The 17,050-nt window shown below is 48.4% G+C and overlaps 2 protein-coding genes and 1 non-coding gene across 3 annotated transcripts; 1 reads left to right on the forward strand and 2 right to left on the reverse strand.

Moving 5' to 3' along the window:
• Window positions 1–6,892: 6,892 nt before the first annotated feature.
• Window positions 6,893–8,637, reverse strand: LOC125517169 (uncharacterized). The gene is made up of 2 exons (XM_048682357.2): window positions 8,163–8,637; window positions 6,893–7,193 (listed from the first exon to the last, which is right to left on the reverse strand). The coding sequence occupies exons 1-2, from the start codon at window positions 8,528–8,530 to the stop codon at window positions 7,148–7,150; spliced, it is 414 nt and encodes a 137-aa protein (XP_048538314.2). The 5' UTR covers window positions 8,531–8,637; the 3' UTR covers window positions 6,893–7,147.
• A 2,520-nt stretch (window positions 8,638–11,157) lies between these two features.
• Window positions 11,158–12,064, forward strand: LOC125516527 (putative helicase MAGATAMA 3). The gene is made up of 3 exons (XM_087528563.1): window positions 11,158–11,276; window positions 11,593–11,679; window positions 11,763–12,064. The coding sequence occupies exons 1-3, from the start codon at window positions 11,238–11,240 to the stop codon at window positions 11,982–11,984; spliced, it is 348 nt and encodes a 115-aa protein (XP_087384689.1). The 5' UTR covers window positions 11,158–11,237; the 3' UTR covers window positions 11,985–12,064.
• Window positions 12,065–13,103: 1,039 nt separating this feature from the next.
• LOC125517849 (U2 spliceosomal RNA) lies at window positions 13,104–13,300 on the reverse strand. Its single transcript, XR_007287848.2, has one exon. It is a non-coding gene; the product is annotated as a U2 spliceosomal RNA (small nuclear RNA).
• Between the last annotated feature and the right edge of the window lie 3,750 nt (window positions 13,301–17,050).

Here is a 17,050-nt window from a genome sequence, read left to right on the forward strand (position 1 = left end):
AGTGGAAACCATTATTTGAGAGCATGCTCTAATCTGAAAAGATCTAGTCTACATGCATGTAATAATGTCCAACGCAAAACTGAAGACATCGGTGTCTCACCAAGGTGCAGAAAGGCGTGGAAGGTTTCGCCCTGCCAACTGCAATGCTGTCTTTGGGGATTGACTCTTTGCACACGCCAGTCTATTTCTGAATGAGGCAGACCGCTTGCAGCAGCATCCCAGACGGAGGCGAGGAAGCAGGTTGAAGGGTGCAAGTGCGGGCGTTGCCAATGTCAGAACAGTTTATCGAGGGCGGAGGGGGGCTTAGAGGGATGGCAATGGTAGCCTGCGGCAAGGGGAGGGTAAGGCGACGGTCCCGCGACCGCCAACCGCGTGGGTGGCGGGGCCCCCGAGGTTAGGCTAGGTTGGAGGGCGACCCATTGATTCTTGGCTCTTGGATGATGATCCGCCACCTTACATTTTAGACTGACGACTATTTTTTTCGGGTACCTGATGAATAGACAGTCCCATATTATTTGAAGTTTCATGTATAAAACCCATACATGAAGACGGTACATTTATTTGGTTTGTGTGTGACCTATATATGGAGGAAGCACATTTATTTTATTTACATAACTATAGGATCAGATCAGATGATCACCACCACATGTTTCAGAGTATAGACCGACTAGCTGGCTAGCCGACGTAGGGGATGACCACGACGCGACGGATGAGCTCCTCCTGGTTGAACAAGATGAGGACGTGGTCCGCCTGGGTAGGTGCCCACCAGCAGCGTCTCGATGGTCAGCTCCGGCCTATCGCTCTTGATGTGCTCCATCGCCGGCTCCACAGCACAGTGGAGCAGCTCCAACATCTCAGATCACACCCCTCCACTAATCACATGTTCGTCCACAAGACCACAGGCTTACCCGTTTCATTTTGAGAACTACCGGTGCAAGTTGCCTGGTTTCATGGATACGGTCAAGGAGGCGTGGATGCAAGAGGTACAGGGGAGTGCCCCCATGATAATCTTCAACATTAAGCTGCATCGCACTGCAAAAGCCCTACACAGTTGGGGCCAGAGGAGCATGAGCCATCTTAGCCTCCAGTTTCAGGTGGCCAGCAAAGTGATCTTACGCCTTGATAGCGCACAAGAACGAAAACCTCTTTCCAGCGATGAAAATAAGTTGCGTGCTTTCCTGAGAGGTAAGTGCCTGGCGTTTGCGTCCCTCGAGCGGGTCCGGCTGCGGCAGAGAACCAGGGTCCGGGATCTTCGGGAAGGGGACGCTAACTCCAAGTATTTTCATATTAAGGCCAATGGGCGTCGCCGGAAACACCTCATACCGTACCTCAAGCATGGGGATAGAACGGCCACGGCCATGGAAGACAAATTGAGCATGGTCAGAGACTGCTTTAGCAGTCTGATGGGTTCCCCGGATCAGAACAGTACAAGAGCCTGCTTGCGCCTGGAAGAACTGGGCTTGAGAATGCTGACACCCGAGCTGGCCCAGGGACTTGAATCAGAGTTCACGGTCGACGAGGTGAAACGTGTAGTCATGGACATGCCTCCTGACAGGGTACCAGGGCCGGACGGCTTTTCAGGATTGTTCTTCAAATCGTGCTGGGACATTATAGCCAATGATCTGATGGCGGTGATGAAGGCTCTGCATGACGGCCATTTCTATTCCTTTGGGGGACTCAACACCTCGATCCTCACTCTCCTGCCCAAGAAAGCTAACTCGCTGGAGATTTGTGACTTTAGACCCACCAATCTGATTCATGGGACAACCAAGATCTTTGCTAAGGTTCTTGCTACCTGTCTGGATCCGCTTCTGCCAAGTCTGATTTCGAAGGCCCAAAGTGCATTTGTGACCAGCCGCAATATCCATGAGAACTTCAAGTTTGTGAGGAACAAAGCGAGGTTTCTGCACCGACGGCGCTGCTCTTCGGTGAAAATTGACATATCCAAGGCCTTCGATACACTATCCTGGGAATTTCTGCTGGAGGTCCTGACTGCTAGGGGATTCGGTAGGAAATGTCGCTCCTGGATATGCGGGCTGCTATCCACAGCATCCACCTCCGTTCTCATCAACGGCGAGCTCTGTACACCCTTCGCCCTAGGCCAGGGTGTCCGCCAGGGCGACCGCATTTCTCCGGCTTTATTCATTCTGGCCATGGACTCCATTCACGGCATGCTGGAATGGGCAAGATAGCGCCATCTTCTCTCCGATCTCGGCTGCGACAGGGGGTGCCACGCGCATCTATCTTTGCCGATGATGCGGTTTTGTTCTTCAAGCCAGAGCGTAATGATCTACTGCTCATATCAACTTTTACTGCAACTTTTCGGAGAGGCATCTGGCCTACGGATCAATATGCACAAGAACACCATCACTAGCATACAATGTGATGAGGTGCAGGCTGCAGAGGTAGCAGGACACTTCCAGTGCAGGCAACAAGCTTTTCCCATCCTATATCTCGGTATACCTCTATCAATATACAGGCTGAAGCGGCAGGACTTACTTCCCTTGATTGATAAACTGTCAAACAAGATGAAGGGTTGGAAACCAAAGATGCTGGCAGTGGCAGGCTGGCTCACACTCACTACATCGGTCCTCATGGCACTTCCCATGCACCTCATGGCAGCGCTCCCACTGCCGGCGTGGGCGATCAAGACTATCAATCGCCGTTGCCGAGGGTTTATGTGGAAGGGGGAGGAGGAGATATGTGGAGGCCACCGCCTTATGCCTTGGACCAGGGTGTGTATGACGCGGGAGTTCAGAGGATTGGGTTCATAAACCTTAAATGGTTTGGTTTTGCTCTACGCTGTAGATGGCCTTGGCTAGGATGGAGCGTGGAGGAGAGGCCGTGGCATGGATTTCCTGATACCACAGAGAAGGAGGTTCAAACAATCTTCAACGCAGCCTGCCGCATCATGCTTGGGTTGGGCGAGGAAGCCAGGTTCTGGACAGAGAAGTGGTTGGACAACGGCTGTTCAATTGCTGAAACTTCACCACAACTCTTCTCCTATGTCAAGGACCGGGGGCGGTCAGTAAAGGAGGCGCTGACCGGTCAGGCCTGGGTACGAGACATTGCAGGCGGGCTCTCTCTCCCTTCCATCGCCCAGTACCTCATGGTCCAGGATCTCACGCATGCTACTACCTTACATCCGGAGGTGAGGAACACGCCGTGGTGGCTCCTGATGGATAACCGGTAGTTTTCTGTCCGAAGTGCCTACCGCATGTTCTTCCTGGGTAACGTCCGCTTTGCCTGCTACAAGCCCATTTTGAAGTCCAAGGCCCCTCCACGTGGCAAATTTTTCATGTGGCTTGTGGTGCACCGTCAATGCCTTACGGCGGACAACCTGGAGAAAAGAAACTAGCCATCCAACGGGACCCGCCCCTTGTGTCTTTTGGCGCCGGAAGATTGCATCCACTTGTTTCTCCACTACTGCTTCAGGCAACAAGTGTGGGCGCGCTTCAGATCCTGGACCGGAGCTGATTTTCTTATTCCGGATAACACCTTTGCCTCCACACAGGATTGGTGGTTGCAGGCTAGGGTTGCTATACCCAAGCACACACGTAGGAATTTTGACACGGTGGTTATCTTGCTGCACTGGAGGATATGGAAAGAGAGAAATTCCAGGATTTTTGATCATGTGGCATGCTCGCCGATCAGCGTCTTGGAGCGGATACAGGAAGATGTGGCCATGTGGAGGGCCGCCGAATGCATCGTAGATCTGCCAACTTAGCTATAGCCGGGGTGTTTCTATTTTAGGAGAACAATCCTCCGCCGGGTTGTAATGAGAACTCTGAGTTCAGTCTAAACTTCCTAGACTGTCCATGCTGTAATGTGTAATTCTCTCCACTTTCTAATAAAGATTGGCCAATGACCCTTCGATTCAGATACCGCGAGCTGTATGGGTTTAGCGCAGGCGATGTATCCTCTCTGACTCTATGGTACGTCTTGAACTGAATATATAGGCTGGCCGAGCTGCATGCGGTGCTAGCTCTTCACTTCAGCTTAAACAAATGTACATAGATTGGCTGGCTGGCATGTTAGTGATTGCCGCCCATAGGTTGAATTTACTGACATATATAGTACGATGCATCGGGCGTGCTTGCTAGATGTTATCAGAGTTTCTTGTTTAGTTTCCGCATAGATAATCTACTAACCAAGCTGGCAAAACTATGCCAGACTAGCTAACTGATATATCCCATGCACATATATGTCATTCGCTACTGGAAAAAATGTGGTTACCGAGTTCCTTTATGTTTGCCGAGTACTGTAACACGGGATCACAGAAAACGCTATGTAAGCCGAGTACGACTCTCGGTAATCAATAGGACACGACACACGTCAGTTGTTACTGTGTGTCCTGCAAAAAGTACTCGGCAAACAAACAAAAACTCCACTTATGGGACATATGACGAGAGCCGCGCTTATGGCACCCGGCAAAGAGGTGCCATATGTGGCAGGGCCATTCGTAGTTGATGGCTCCATAACGATGGGCAACATTTGGATTTCTTGTTTGAGATACGAATAATTTGTATTTGTGTGCGCTACTCATTGCTTGGCTGCAATGATCGACGTGCATGTGTTTATATGTATTTGATGTTTCTAAAGTAAGGGTTATGGATGCAAACGAGGTCGCCGGTCGGGTGCTGTCCGCGGGCTTGGCGATATTTCAGCAGACGTGCTTTTGTTTGATTATTACTATTTTTATCATATCAAGCAAGGATGAGCGACGGGTGAGGTATTGAGACGTGATATCGTTTTTGTAGCTGAGAAATGACCATGCATGTTTTTATTGCCGACTGAAGACCCAAAATCCTGGTGAAGCGTTCGTTCTTTACACTTTTGTATATGTTGGTTAGCTAGACTTTGCTCTGTCGAACTTTCCAAAAACACACTTTGGTCTGTCCTTTTCAGGGTTTTACTATAGTGTGGGCACTTCTCTATTGCCGGCTGAAGCCCCAAGCGGCCACCTTTTCTCTTCAGGCACGCCATAGGCAGTAGCATTGTCACGCTCCTTCCCGCCAGGCCACCAGGTGGGTCGGATCTTCTCTAGCTAGCTAGGAGCCAGGCTACGGGAGAGCAAAGCTTGTTGTTTGTTTGAATTTTGTGAAGCAACAGGGACAAGTGATGCATCAAGATCAAGGTGGCTAAACGAACGAGCGTGTTACGAACGGTGGTAATGGAAATGGGAGACGTCGGCGAAAAAGAAAATCTCACACGGAATGATAAGGGCCATTGGAAGTGGATGCCAGAAGATGGGCTCCCTAATTAAGTAGTAGCAGCTAATAATCTGATCGTGGAGTAGCTAGTACGAACCCAAGTTATCTTCTACATAGTGAAAAAGGTTAGAGCAGTACTGTAGAGCGCTCTAGCTAGGTGTACTTTGGATTAATTTGGTGTGTTATCGTGATGGTGTGTGGATTAATTTGGCACCAAGGAAACAGCGGGGTGTCACCACGCGCCGTGTCCATTGACCGCCCAATCTTCGGATACGACAAGAGAATCCAGGGGAAGATATTTGCTGACCGGCAGGCACGACTCGACCATATGGAGCAGTTGATAGTCTCGCCGTCATAGATCACTCGTCATTGAATTTGAGCATGCCGGCCTGCATCTTCTTGAACCACGGCCTTTTCCTTGAGGACACGTGTTGAATCCACCTTCAAGATCTTCATCCAGTCATCATGCTCGCGAGAGCCACTTCTTTCGCCTTGGTCTTGTCGTTGGCGGCTTCGATCTCTAGCATCTTGGATTGCTTCTCCGCCTCGAGCTCGAACATCGTCTTGGCTTCTGCTGCGCGGCGGGGGCGACGGCGGCCTGCGCGGCGGCCTCATCCCTCGCGCCCGCGTCGTGCCTCCGGTCCTTCCTCTTGGCTGATTCCCTTGCCCGTTGTGTGGGCGTCAGCGGCTTCTTTGGCTTGGCCGCGGCGACGGTCTTGCGCGGGGCACGAGGCTTCTCTTTCCCGGAGGGGGCGCCGGTGCCGGACGAGGCGAGGGAGGCAAGGCCGGCAGTAGTGTCGAGGTCGATGGCGTCGTCCATGGCGGGCGTGGGGCGGGAGGGTTTTGAGGAAAATAAAGGAAATTGTGGTGGTTGCCATTGACCTGCAGGCATGAGGAAAGAAGTAGGCACGCGCGTCCGTCACGTGTCCGCGCCGACGTAAATACAGCTTAAAATTGGGCCAGGAATGGATCACCATGCGAACGTTAAACGGACGTGTGCTTATTTGGATCAACGCGTTGAACCGTTTTTTCTGTCCGCATAGACCCAAATGTCTGAGGATTAATTTGGCGCCAAGGAAAGCAGCGCCGTGTCCACTCATCGGGGGATCGACCAATCTGCGTATACGACTAGAGAATCCAAGGCAAGATATTTGCTGGCCCCACAAGCTGACCGGCACGCACGATTCAACGGCACGAAATGGCCACCGAGAATCAAATTAGAGTGGGACCCGATCCTCGTCACATCTTTCCACTGCCCTGCAGGCGTCAGCAGCACTAGGGATAGGTAGATCGCCTTATCAGCCGATCATATAGCTTATCTCAGCACGTGACGCCTGCAGTGAAACTTACGTGTGAAATTGGAATCTCCTCTTCATCGTCTTGGAATGTAGTGAAACAGATTAATTTTTACTGGAACATGGACGGTGCTACAACCCTATGTAACTCCTGGAGATGGAGCGCCTCCAAAAGCACACCGGAAAGTTCTGGAAATCGTAGGGTAGTGCATGCATGTGCGAACTAGAGTGGGCACTTTTATCACTTATATGTTTGTAGCGCCAGGCCCAGGCGCTAAGCGAATCCGCGGGGAATATACTTATTTTGTCACGCCTTGTGTGATTCAAAAGAGGAAAGGACTGCAGAGACATAAGAGACCACACGCTCGTTTCTGAACCACACAATTCATTATTTCGTTGCCGGTTACATTGTCCACTACACACATACACACACAGATGCTCCTCCCCTAAGCACGCACCCCTAGAAGGGACAGGGACAATGGTTCTACGAAGGACTCATGCATGCTTTCAAGGTAAATATATTTACAAGACGAGGGCGACCCGACAGTACTTGAACTCCATCGTAAGCTCACAACTTGGCAAACTCCATGCGTTTGAATGCATCACAAAAGCATATCCCGTAGTGATTCAGAGCTTGGGCTACACCGGTGGCGGCAGCATGGGTTCACCCGGAGCTGGGTTGATTCTGCAGACAAAAAGAGAAAATGCATTTTATTTGCAGTACACAAACATATACAGTACTATATGCATATGGGACATGAAGACATGCATGCTACTCTTTTCATGGCTACAGAAGTGACGCCTATGAAGGCCATGTCACCGTCCATGAGTGAGGACTAACGTCACATGGTGCATGGTGGCTTGGAGGAGCACAAGAGCGCGCCGTGGGGTGGCGGACATGGGGCGTACGACGGCGGGGCACAGCGGCATGGACGAGGACGGCGAGCGGCACTGTGCGGTCGATCGAAGTTGACACGCTGCGCCGCACGGCCGGTCACGTCGAATGTTTGACGCCGAGCGCGGGCGGATACGGCGGCGACGCAGTACTATTCCATAGACATGCATGGTGCATGGAAGCAGGGGCGATTTTACCGTACGGGCACCCTGGGCACGTGCCCGGGCTCGACGGCGCCGTTTAGATGAACTCCAGCGAGCTATCCAAGCCGCCAGAATCGTTTAACATGTTGAAATACGCTGGAAAATCGCGAAATAACGTTGGAAACAAACGAACTGCGCTATCCTTGCCTTCTGGGCCTTTCTCGCTACAACCAGGAGCCATAGGCCCATTCACATGTTTCGTAACATGGGCTAGCTCGCAGCAGCCGTAAGAGAAGCCAGCTCCTGAAACACGATTCAGAATCGATCGATTGAGGAAGCAAATCTTGTTAGACGAGGGACTTGCGATTCGCCAGATGGTATGGAACTGACGCTCCGCGGCACGCACGCTGCCCTAGCTACCTATCGATCTCGGAGGTGTACTGGCCGCCGGCGGAGTGCGGAGAGCGAGCAGGCGATAGGCCGACAAGATATATGGTGAGCGGCGAGGCCTCGACTCCGGCCGGTGACAGTCATGACGAAAGCGCGTGCACGTGGGCCAAAACGGCGACTCCCCCACGAGGCTAAAGTTTTGCTGTGTAAAGACGCCACGGCATACCTGCCCTGTTCGAAGAAGGCGGAGAAGGCAGCGATCCCCGTCGCCGCGGCGATGAACCACACGAGCAGCGCGACGTGGAGGGTGAGGCCGGCTGTGCCCATGACCATGTAGGTGAAGGAGAAGGTGAGCAGCGTAGTGAGAGTCCACACCGACGCCTTGAGCCGGTTCCGCCACGCCGATCCCGCCGCCGCTCTGCTGTAGAGCCAGAGGCAGCAGAAGAGCAGCACCAGGTCGGCGTAGGAGGTGGCGACGAAGGCGACGATGGCCGCGTCGCCGATGGACTGGTACACCGCCATGACGGAGTTGAAGGTGAGCAAGGTCAACAGCAGAGCAAGGTACACCCAAGAGAAGCCGCCTGACAGCAGCATATCTAACTTTGCTTCCTCAATTTGAATGTACTACCACCAGAGACTAGATGCACCCGATAGAGTGACTACAACCAGAGGCTAGATGCGAACGATAAGCTTGAGTTAGAGTGGTCTTGGTTTGAGATGAGGGTTCAGTAGAGAAGGGGTCCGTGGGCTTATATAGCCTCAAAAAGGTAAACGTTCGGCCATCATGTTGCTGTGAATTTGCATTTTTTTTTCCTACATGAAGTGTATTAGCGCATTTATTAATGGAAAGCAAAGCAGGTTGCAGCCAAGACACTGCATGCGACCCACACCCGTCCACGTCTCTCAACAGGCCTCGCCCCCCTTTTGCCTCGCTTTTTCCTCCACCCCTCCATCGTGCGAGCCAGCCTCGGAGGCTGGCGACGGTTTCTTTGCCAAGGATCATCGAACGCGTATGCAACGCACTGACCGGCGAGAGCACGATCATTCCTACTCGTATATCTCTCATGTTTGGTGCGAAAATAGGCACTCCCACGAAGACAAAATAAGCCATGATCATATATATCTCTTCTTCTATTTTTTTCCTTTTTTTTCTTGCGTCGGTACTACACATAGAATATCCGGTGGAAACCGATGTGGCCAGCTCATAGAGCACCCGGTGCTACCATACTATACTCTCCCGGTCCGTCTTTATCGCAACACAGGACCGACCTGTCTTCGGGCGGGGTTGATCTTCTTCTTAGTTGTGATCATCAAGATGTTAAACCTCTTCATCTTTTTCCTCCTTCATGTCATAGTGCTTGACACATCCCTCCTACTTCTTCACCAATATGTCCTTGAATCTCTTCGTCATCTTGGTCGCTACTCCTTTTGCATTTAACTTCAACCAATAATACATGAAGACGAAGCTTTCATATCAGTGTTGGATAGCCGTCTCCCATATCTATGTCCACGGACGCGTCCACAGCTGGATAATGTGTTTCATTTGTAGCACAACCTAGCAAAATCTTTTTGGATCCTCGCTGGGTACAACTCAGCATGATAAACCGATAACTTTTAGTTCTACGGTTTGGCATTTCACGGCATTTTTACAGCGTTGAACACTGCACTGAATGCAAAGCTGATAGCTTTCTACTCTATTGGCTTGGTCACCACATACCTCACGTTGCTGTCTTAGGTTTTGTTTGCATGCTAGATTGCCCATTCGAACCAGCTCAATCCACCCCTCGTGGCTGCCCGGTAAAGAAGGGCCTAAAAGAACACGGCCGTGGCCGGCGGCGGTTGGGTTCCGTTGGCTTTATATCACATGGTCTCGCGTCCACACAATCCAAGCGAAAGGCGACGAGGCCACATGATCTTTGACCCAGCACGAGGCCCGTCCACTTTCTCCACACTCTCCCCACCTGAGAGTTTGATAGTGCTCCAGTATATTCTCATGCTATTGCTGCTGCTGCAATTTGATTAATAGTCTTATTCTTTCGTAATTCCATCCAGTAAGCGTGGACGAAGCGGAGATGAACTGATCAGTAACTCAAACAAGGAACAGCAGATCTTTTGTCGACGGCGACCGGCCAGGCAACCTTTTTTGTGTGTTTATAAAGAAAAAAAGTTTAATGAAGATAAATAGAGAAATAAAAATGCGAGCAACCTTTAATATAATTCTGACACCTGTTCTGCAAGTTTTAGCTCTGAAAGTGACTTTTCTCATTAAGTTTAATCACCGATGGTGTAATTGACTCTTACCAGAAAGTAATGAGTTTGAACTTTCAAAGCAAGTTAAAAGGTACTCACCCACAAAAGAGCTTCTTGTCCTGGAAAGCGTGTCAATCAAAATGGACTACTTTGACTTAGTGAAGTGCTTTGATATTTTCTTTTTATCTAGTCTATCCATACTGCAATACCAGTACGAATTAGATATCTCTGCCAATTCCCAACAGCAGAATCTTACAGAAGCAATAACGGGCAATCATGAAAAGGTATCTCACTTGCTTGACTCACTTGCTTGATATGGGGGCGGCGGGATTAGCTGGAACCGCCTTTCTAATGGAGCAGTACGAACTCAAAATAGTACTCTACTCCACCAAACTTTAGTGGGGATTATCAGTTATCTTCTCCGGGGGAAGCAAATGTAATGGAGTGTGAATCCTTTGGATGACGCAAACCCTGTCGGTGCCGCAAACTTTAGTGGGGATTATTACTAATACATTCAATAAACAGATTAGTGTATTCCCTTCAAAAGAATTCTATGAAGGCATCCTAGAAGACGGGGAAGGGCTCAACAAAAAACGTCCATGGCATTCCTACAGCTGCTTCGGACCATTTTGCTTCTTTGGTTGAATCTCAGCTGTCTGGAAGTGGTTCGACGGTGAACGAGGATGAAGTGGAATTCATAACCCTCCTATATCACCAATTGGCCATGCGCTATCCAGAACTCAAATCTAGTTCTCAAGTAGCTGTTATATCACCATACAGGGGTCAGGTGAAACTCCTGAAGGACCATTTCCGGTCGACCTTTGGCGACCAATCAAAGGAAGTTATAGATGTAAACAGCGTTGATGGATTCCAGGTAACTAGTTTATTAACATGCATTGCAGATTTTCTCTATGTAACGTAGTGGGTTGCAGTGATTGTAATATGGCATCTTGTTGCTCACATGTAGGGCCGTGAAAAGGAACTTGTCATTTTCTCATGTGTTCGATGCAATAAGGAGCAAAATATTGGGTTTGTTTCTGATTTTCGGCGAATGAATGTTGCCATCACCAGAGCTAGATCTGCTGTACTAGTAAGTGATCTTTATCCAAACATCAATGTTGTCTTTTTTTATGATGCACATTGCATACACACTGGTAGAAAGAAACGAGTTTTAATTGTATTGGATTTACAACCCTACATGTTTGTTCATGGATTAAGCGGTGTGACAGTATGGAGGTTATATAGTGCCTGAGTTCCTTTTTTAGAAGAACAAGCTGTGCGATGTATAACTCGATTTGATGTACTACCCATTCTACATCTCACTAGGAATCAGGAGTTGGCTTATTTGTGTAAACTATCATTCGTTGTTGGTAAATACCCAAATAACAAATTAGCGTGTAATGCAGGTAATAGGTTCCGCTTCAACATTGAAGAAAGATAAACACTGGACCAACCTTGTTGAGAGTGCCAAAGAGCGAAACCGTTATTTCAAGGTGAGATGGCTACTGTCTTTCTTTTGAAGCTTGTGTAGAAAAACAACATTTGGTGAATGTAACTAACCATGATCATCTTGCAGGTGCCAAAGCCATTCACTGCGTTCTTCACCGAGGATAGTTTCAAATCCATGAAGGTGGAAAGACCTGTTCCAGACGCGAGGATATCACAGGCAGTAGAAGCCATCAATGAAGTGGTTGCAAGGCCAGAAGTGATGGACGCAGACGATGCTGGGGACCATCAAGCGGATGGAGATGATTATGACGCCATGGAGGCTGACGATGGAGGAGGTGGTGATGATTAATTGTTGCCAGCAATGTATTGCTGGAGGGGGAGCTTTATCAGAGGCCAGGTACATAACATAGAAGAGCAAAAAGCTTTGCAAGTTAGAAATTCTGCTATCCTTAGCAAATTTTAGGGGGAAGAGGCTGGTGCATGCCTGCCTTGCCCGACGAATCATCTACACGGACTCCATTCATACATTATGGAACAAAAAAAGTTTACCGCAGAACTGCAGCAGCTCTGGCTTCTGCTGTGTCTATATGCTTATATGTCGTATGTGTGTATGTTGTTCACTTAATTGTGTAGTACATGTGCTGGAATTTGGCGAAGAACACCAGCCGGTGTCTCCCTGGTTACATTTCTCTCTTCGCCAGAGGCTGGCACATGTCGTGGACCTTGCTGTAGCTCTTATGGCTTAGGTGCTGCAATGTTCCCATCTCACAAAACTCAAATTTAAAAGGTTTTAAAAATTCCAAAAAAGATGTGGTTGTTCACAAGATCCATGTCTACAATCCTTGAAAATTTCAGATCCAAATTTGAAATACACATAACCTTTGCTATTGTATGAGTCACCTGGCATCATATTGTACAACCATGAAAGTGTATCTATTGCTCTGGCGGGCACCATGAGACTAAGAATGTGCAGTGGTGTGCTTGATTCTGTTCAAAATGGCTGAAGTAAAATAGTCTTGTAATTAACCAAATCATGTGCAAGGCATCCATTGAAAGGGTATAGCATTTGATCAATCAGTATAGGAAAACAATCTCAGACATTCATAGGGAAATCTATTCAGACAATGCTCCCAAGTGAAAAGGTAGTTGAATCATACTTGTCTTCTGTTGCACCTGGCATCAAGAAACAGATTTAAGGAATTGAAGTGATTGATATAACCCCAGTGCATGTAGCTCCCGCTTGCGCAGGGTCTAGGGAAGGACCTGACCACTTTGGGTCTATTGTACGCAGCCTTTCCCTACATTTCTGCAAGAGGCTGTTTCCAGGACTTGAACCCGTGACCTCATGGTCACAAGGCAACAGCTTTACAACTGCGCCAAGGCTCCCCTTCGAAGTGATTGATATAACCAATTAAAATTAAAATTTATTTGTTTATAGAAGACTATATAAATTGTGTACTTGTATTGGTTGGGGTGCACCTAGCCTGAGCAGTAGTGCAATGTCCAGACGACACATGAGGGTATCAATGGCAAGCCATTATTGTAGACCCTCCCCCATAAAAAATAAATTTAATACCATTGTGGGCACATGGCCCATATATCAGATATTAGACTAATAAAAATAGATATTACATTTGATCTTAGCCAAAAGGCCGAGAAAGGTATGCTTCTGAAGGTTGCCCTCCGCCTCTTCTTATAGCTTTCTCAACTGACCGTGTTGCTTGCACGGGCGAGGTGGTACTAATCAAACAGCAGCGCATTAGATACCTGCCTCTGCGCTTCCACGTTAATTTTACCATAGCAGCCCAGATACCTTGAAGGCTCAATAGCTCGGCTTAATTCATACTCATGGCCGTCGGTAAACCACTTATTATTCACAGATGATAGCCTGCTGTTTTCTAAAGCAAATGGCGAGCGAGCCGCCGAGGTGAACCATGTTTTGAATATTTATTGCCAAGCAACAGGACATAGAATCAATAATGCCAAGTCGTCAATATATTTCAGCAAGGTTGTACCTGAGACTGTTAGGGTCAAAATTAGTAATAATACCAAAGGAGGACGAGGAGGCTTCACATATGCGACGACGATATACACATTGAGAAAAAAAAAGGACAAACATTGTCTTTGCTTCTCAATGCATATACTGAATTTGGATCTGAAGGGTTTAGGCTTTGTAGACACATATTTTGTGAACATCTATGATGTTTCTCAGAATTTTTTGAAACATTTAAATTTGAATTTTTTGAATTGGTATCATGGAAGGTGGGAGCATCTAAGAACATCTATAGCTGAATACATCAAATCCAACCTCTCAAACATCCACGGACATGAGACGGCTGAGCGCTTGCTCCGTAGTCTAGGCCCGCTCCAGGGAGAGTGCCAGGAGCATGCACATGGCACTGCTGATGGCCATGCCTCAGACGTGCTTGAGCTCCCAGTGGCCGCCGCCGATGACGGGTATGAACCCCGAACGTGCTTGAGCTCGTGTACTCCTATGCAGCTCACCTCGCTTCTGAGCTTGCTTGGACAGCGCTGACCATGAATTCGTGCTCAACACCGGCACTACCAGAATAACGGCCGCTGCCGACGGCCTTTTCTATGCCGACGGCCCTCGTCGGCATAGATCATGGTATGCCGACGGCCGAGAAAATGCCGTAGGCGTACTAAAGCCATCGGCAAACCTCCATATATGCCGACGGGGGCCGTCGGCGTAGGAAGGCCGTCGGCATATCTTCCACTATGCCGACGGGGGCCGTCGACATAGAGCCGTCGTCGGCACACAGGTGGGTCCGCCGACCCAGGTCCAGACGGGGGGTTGACGCCGTCATCACTATGCCGACGGCCTCGACGAAGGCCGTCGGCATAGCTTGTAAACCTTTTTTTATTCAGCAAAAAACACGTGGGCTCTCTATGCCGACGGGGATACCGTCGGCGTATATATTACATGTTTTTATTTCTCATTTTTCATTTTTATTAAACCTTAGATTTGATTAATTTAAATCTAATTTATATAAACTTAAACATACACAAATTATATATGGATGTGGGGCAGAATTTTCCATAGATTATGAGTTTGTTTTTACTTTTGAGTATGTTAAAATGTAACATCATGTAATTTTGCATATAGGTCCTTACACTTGGTAAAAATCATAAGTAATTGATACTTCACTAGATTTGGACAACTTTTAAATGATTTTCTTATCATAATCTCGCACCGGGTCCTGATGCATGTGTGAATGTGTTGTGGCACGCGTAGTCTCCGGAGTGTGACATTTCTTTCAACACTTTGAAAGAGAAATTGGTCACTGCTCCAGTTCTGACTCCGTCTGATGAATCCAAACCGTACGAGGTCTTTTACGATGCCTCTCTCCAAGGTCTCGGCGCAGTGTTGATGCAAGAGAAGAAAGTTGTGGCTTATACCTCTCGCCAGTTGAAGCCCAATGAGAAGAACTACCCCACTCATGACCTCGAGTTGGCGGCAGTTGTGCATACTCTTTTGACTTGGAGACATCTCTTATTGGGAAGAAAAGTGGACATCTTCACTGACCACAAGAGTCTCAAGTACATCTTCACTCAGCCTAATCTCAACCTCAGGCAGACTCGATGGGTCGAAATGATTCAAGAGTATAATCCGAGTATCGAGTATACTCCAGGCAAGGCCAATGTGATTGCTGACGTGTTGAGCAGGAAGGCTTATTGTAACAGTCTGATTCTCAAGTCTTATCAACCCGAGCTTTGTGAAGCTTTCCGCAAACTCAATCTGCAAGTTGTTCCTCAAGGTTTCCTCGTCAACCTTCAAGTCTCTCCTACCTTGGAAGACCAGATTCGCCAAGCCCAGCTTCTTAATGCTATGGTGAAAAAGGTAAAGATTGGGATTGCCAAGAGTCAACCCAAGTACAAGTGCTACCGCCTTGATGACAAGGATACTCTCTTCTTCGAGGATCGTATTGTTGTGCCCAAAGGTGATCTTCGTAAGGTTATCATGAACGAGGCTCACAATTCTCTCCTCTCCATCCACCCTGGGAGCACGAAGATGTATCAGGACCTCAAGCAGGCTTATTGGTGGACTCGAATGAAGCGCGAGATTGCTCAGTTCGTGAATGAATGTGATGTCTGCAGAAGAGTGAAGGCAGAACACCAAAGGCCAGCGGGTCTCCTCCAACCTCTTGCCATTCCAGAATGGAAGTTTGACCACATTGAGATGGACTTCGTGACTGGGTTTCCAAAGTCCAAGCGTGGCAATGATGCTATATTCGTTGTCATCGACAAACTCACTAAAGTGGCTCACTTTCTGCCTATCAAAGAGTCAATCACGACAGCTCAATTGGCGGAGCTTTATACCTCTCGGATTGTCTCTCTGCACGGTATTCCACAAGTGATCTCTTCAGACCGTGGCAGCATCTTTACCTCCAAGTTTTGGGATTCTTTTCAGAAGGCCATGGGCACCAACATCCGCTTCAGTACAGCTTTCCATCCTCAAACTAGCGGTCAAGTCAAGCGTGTCAACCAGATTCTGGAAGATATGCTCAGGGCTTGTGTGATCTCCTTCGGCATGAAGTGGGAGGATTGTCTTCCATATGCTGAATTCTCCTACAACAACAGTTTTCAAGCAAGTTTGGGCAAGGCCCCATTTGAAATTCTGTATGGCAGGAAGTGCCGTACCCCTCTCAACTGGTCTGAAACCGGTGAACGTCAGCTTCTCGGCAATGACTTAATCACAGAGGCAGAGGAAATGTGTAAAGTCATTCGAGATAACCTCAAAGCAGCCCAATCACGCCAGAAGAGCTACTATGATAGTAAGCATCGTGATTTGGCTTTCGAGATCGGAGATCATGTTTACCTCCGCGTCTCTCCAATTAAAGGTACTCGTCGCTTCGGTATCAAAGGGAAGCTTGCCCCTAGATACGTGGGACCTTTCAAGATCGTCAGCAAGAGAGGCGATCTCGCCTATCAACTCGAGCTTCCTTCAAACTTTGAAAATGTGCATGACGTGTTCCATGTCTCTCAGCTCCGCAAGTGCTTCAAGACTCCTAATCGCACCGTCAACTTCGAAGACATTGAGCTCCAAGAAGATATCTCTTATCGTGAGCACCCCGTTGCTATTCTTGAAGAGACAGAACGCAAGACTCGCAACAAGTCAATCAAATTCCTCAAAGTCAAGTGGTCACACCATTCCGACCGTGAAGCTACCTGGGAACGCGAGGATCACCTCCGTTCTGAGTACCCGGCGTTCTTTCAGTCCTAGATCTCGGGACAAGATCCTTTCGTAGTGGTGGAGTGTTGTAACACCCCGGATGTGATTTACCTAATATGTAATCCAACTCTTGCCGTTTCCGGCGTTAAGTTGTTTTATTTCCTCGGGTTCGGGTTTTCGTCTCCGTCTGTTGTTGTCGTTGTCATGCATCTCATATCATG

The sequence above is a fragment of the Triticum urartu genome, chromosome 6A (genome assembly GCF_056163025.1).
Source record: "Triticum urartu cultivar PI428250 chromosome 6A, HENAU_Tu73, whole genome shotgun sequence".
Taxonomy (NCBI): domain Eukaryota; kingdom Viridiplantae; phylum Streptophyta; class Magnoliopsida; order Poales; family Poaceae; genus Triticum; species Triticum urartu.

What these genes read in the sequence shown, in the direction of transcription:
- LOC125517169 (XM_048682357.2), bottom strand. Translation starts at nt 8,530, where the DNA reads ATGCTGCTGTCAGGCGGCTTCTCTTGGGTGTACCTTGCTCTGCTGTTG. An exon ending in GCCTTCTTCGAACAGGGCAG is followed by an intron (nt 7,194 to 8,162) that starts GTATGCCGTGGC and finishes TTTTGTCTGCAG; the next exon opens with AATCAACCCAGCTCCGGGTG.
- LOC125516527 (XM_087528563.1), top strand. Translation starts at nt 11,238, where the DNA reads ATGAATGTTGCCATCACCAGAGCTAGATCTGCTGTACTA. An exon ending in GAGCTAGATCTGCTGTACTA is followed by an intron (nt 11,277 to 11,592) that starts GTAAGTGATCTT and finishes CGTGTAATGCAG; the next exon opens with GTAATAGGTTCCGCTTCAAC. An exon ending in AGCGAAACCGTTATTTCAAG is followed by an intron (nt 11,680 to 11,762) that starts GTGAGATGGCTA and finishes ATCATCTTGCAG; the next exon opens with GTGCCAAAGCCATTCACTGC.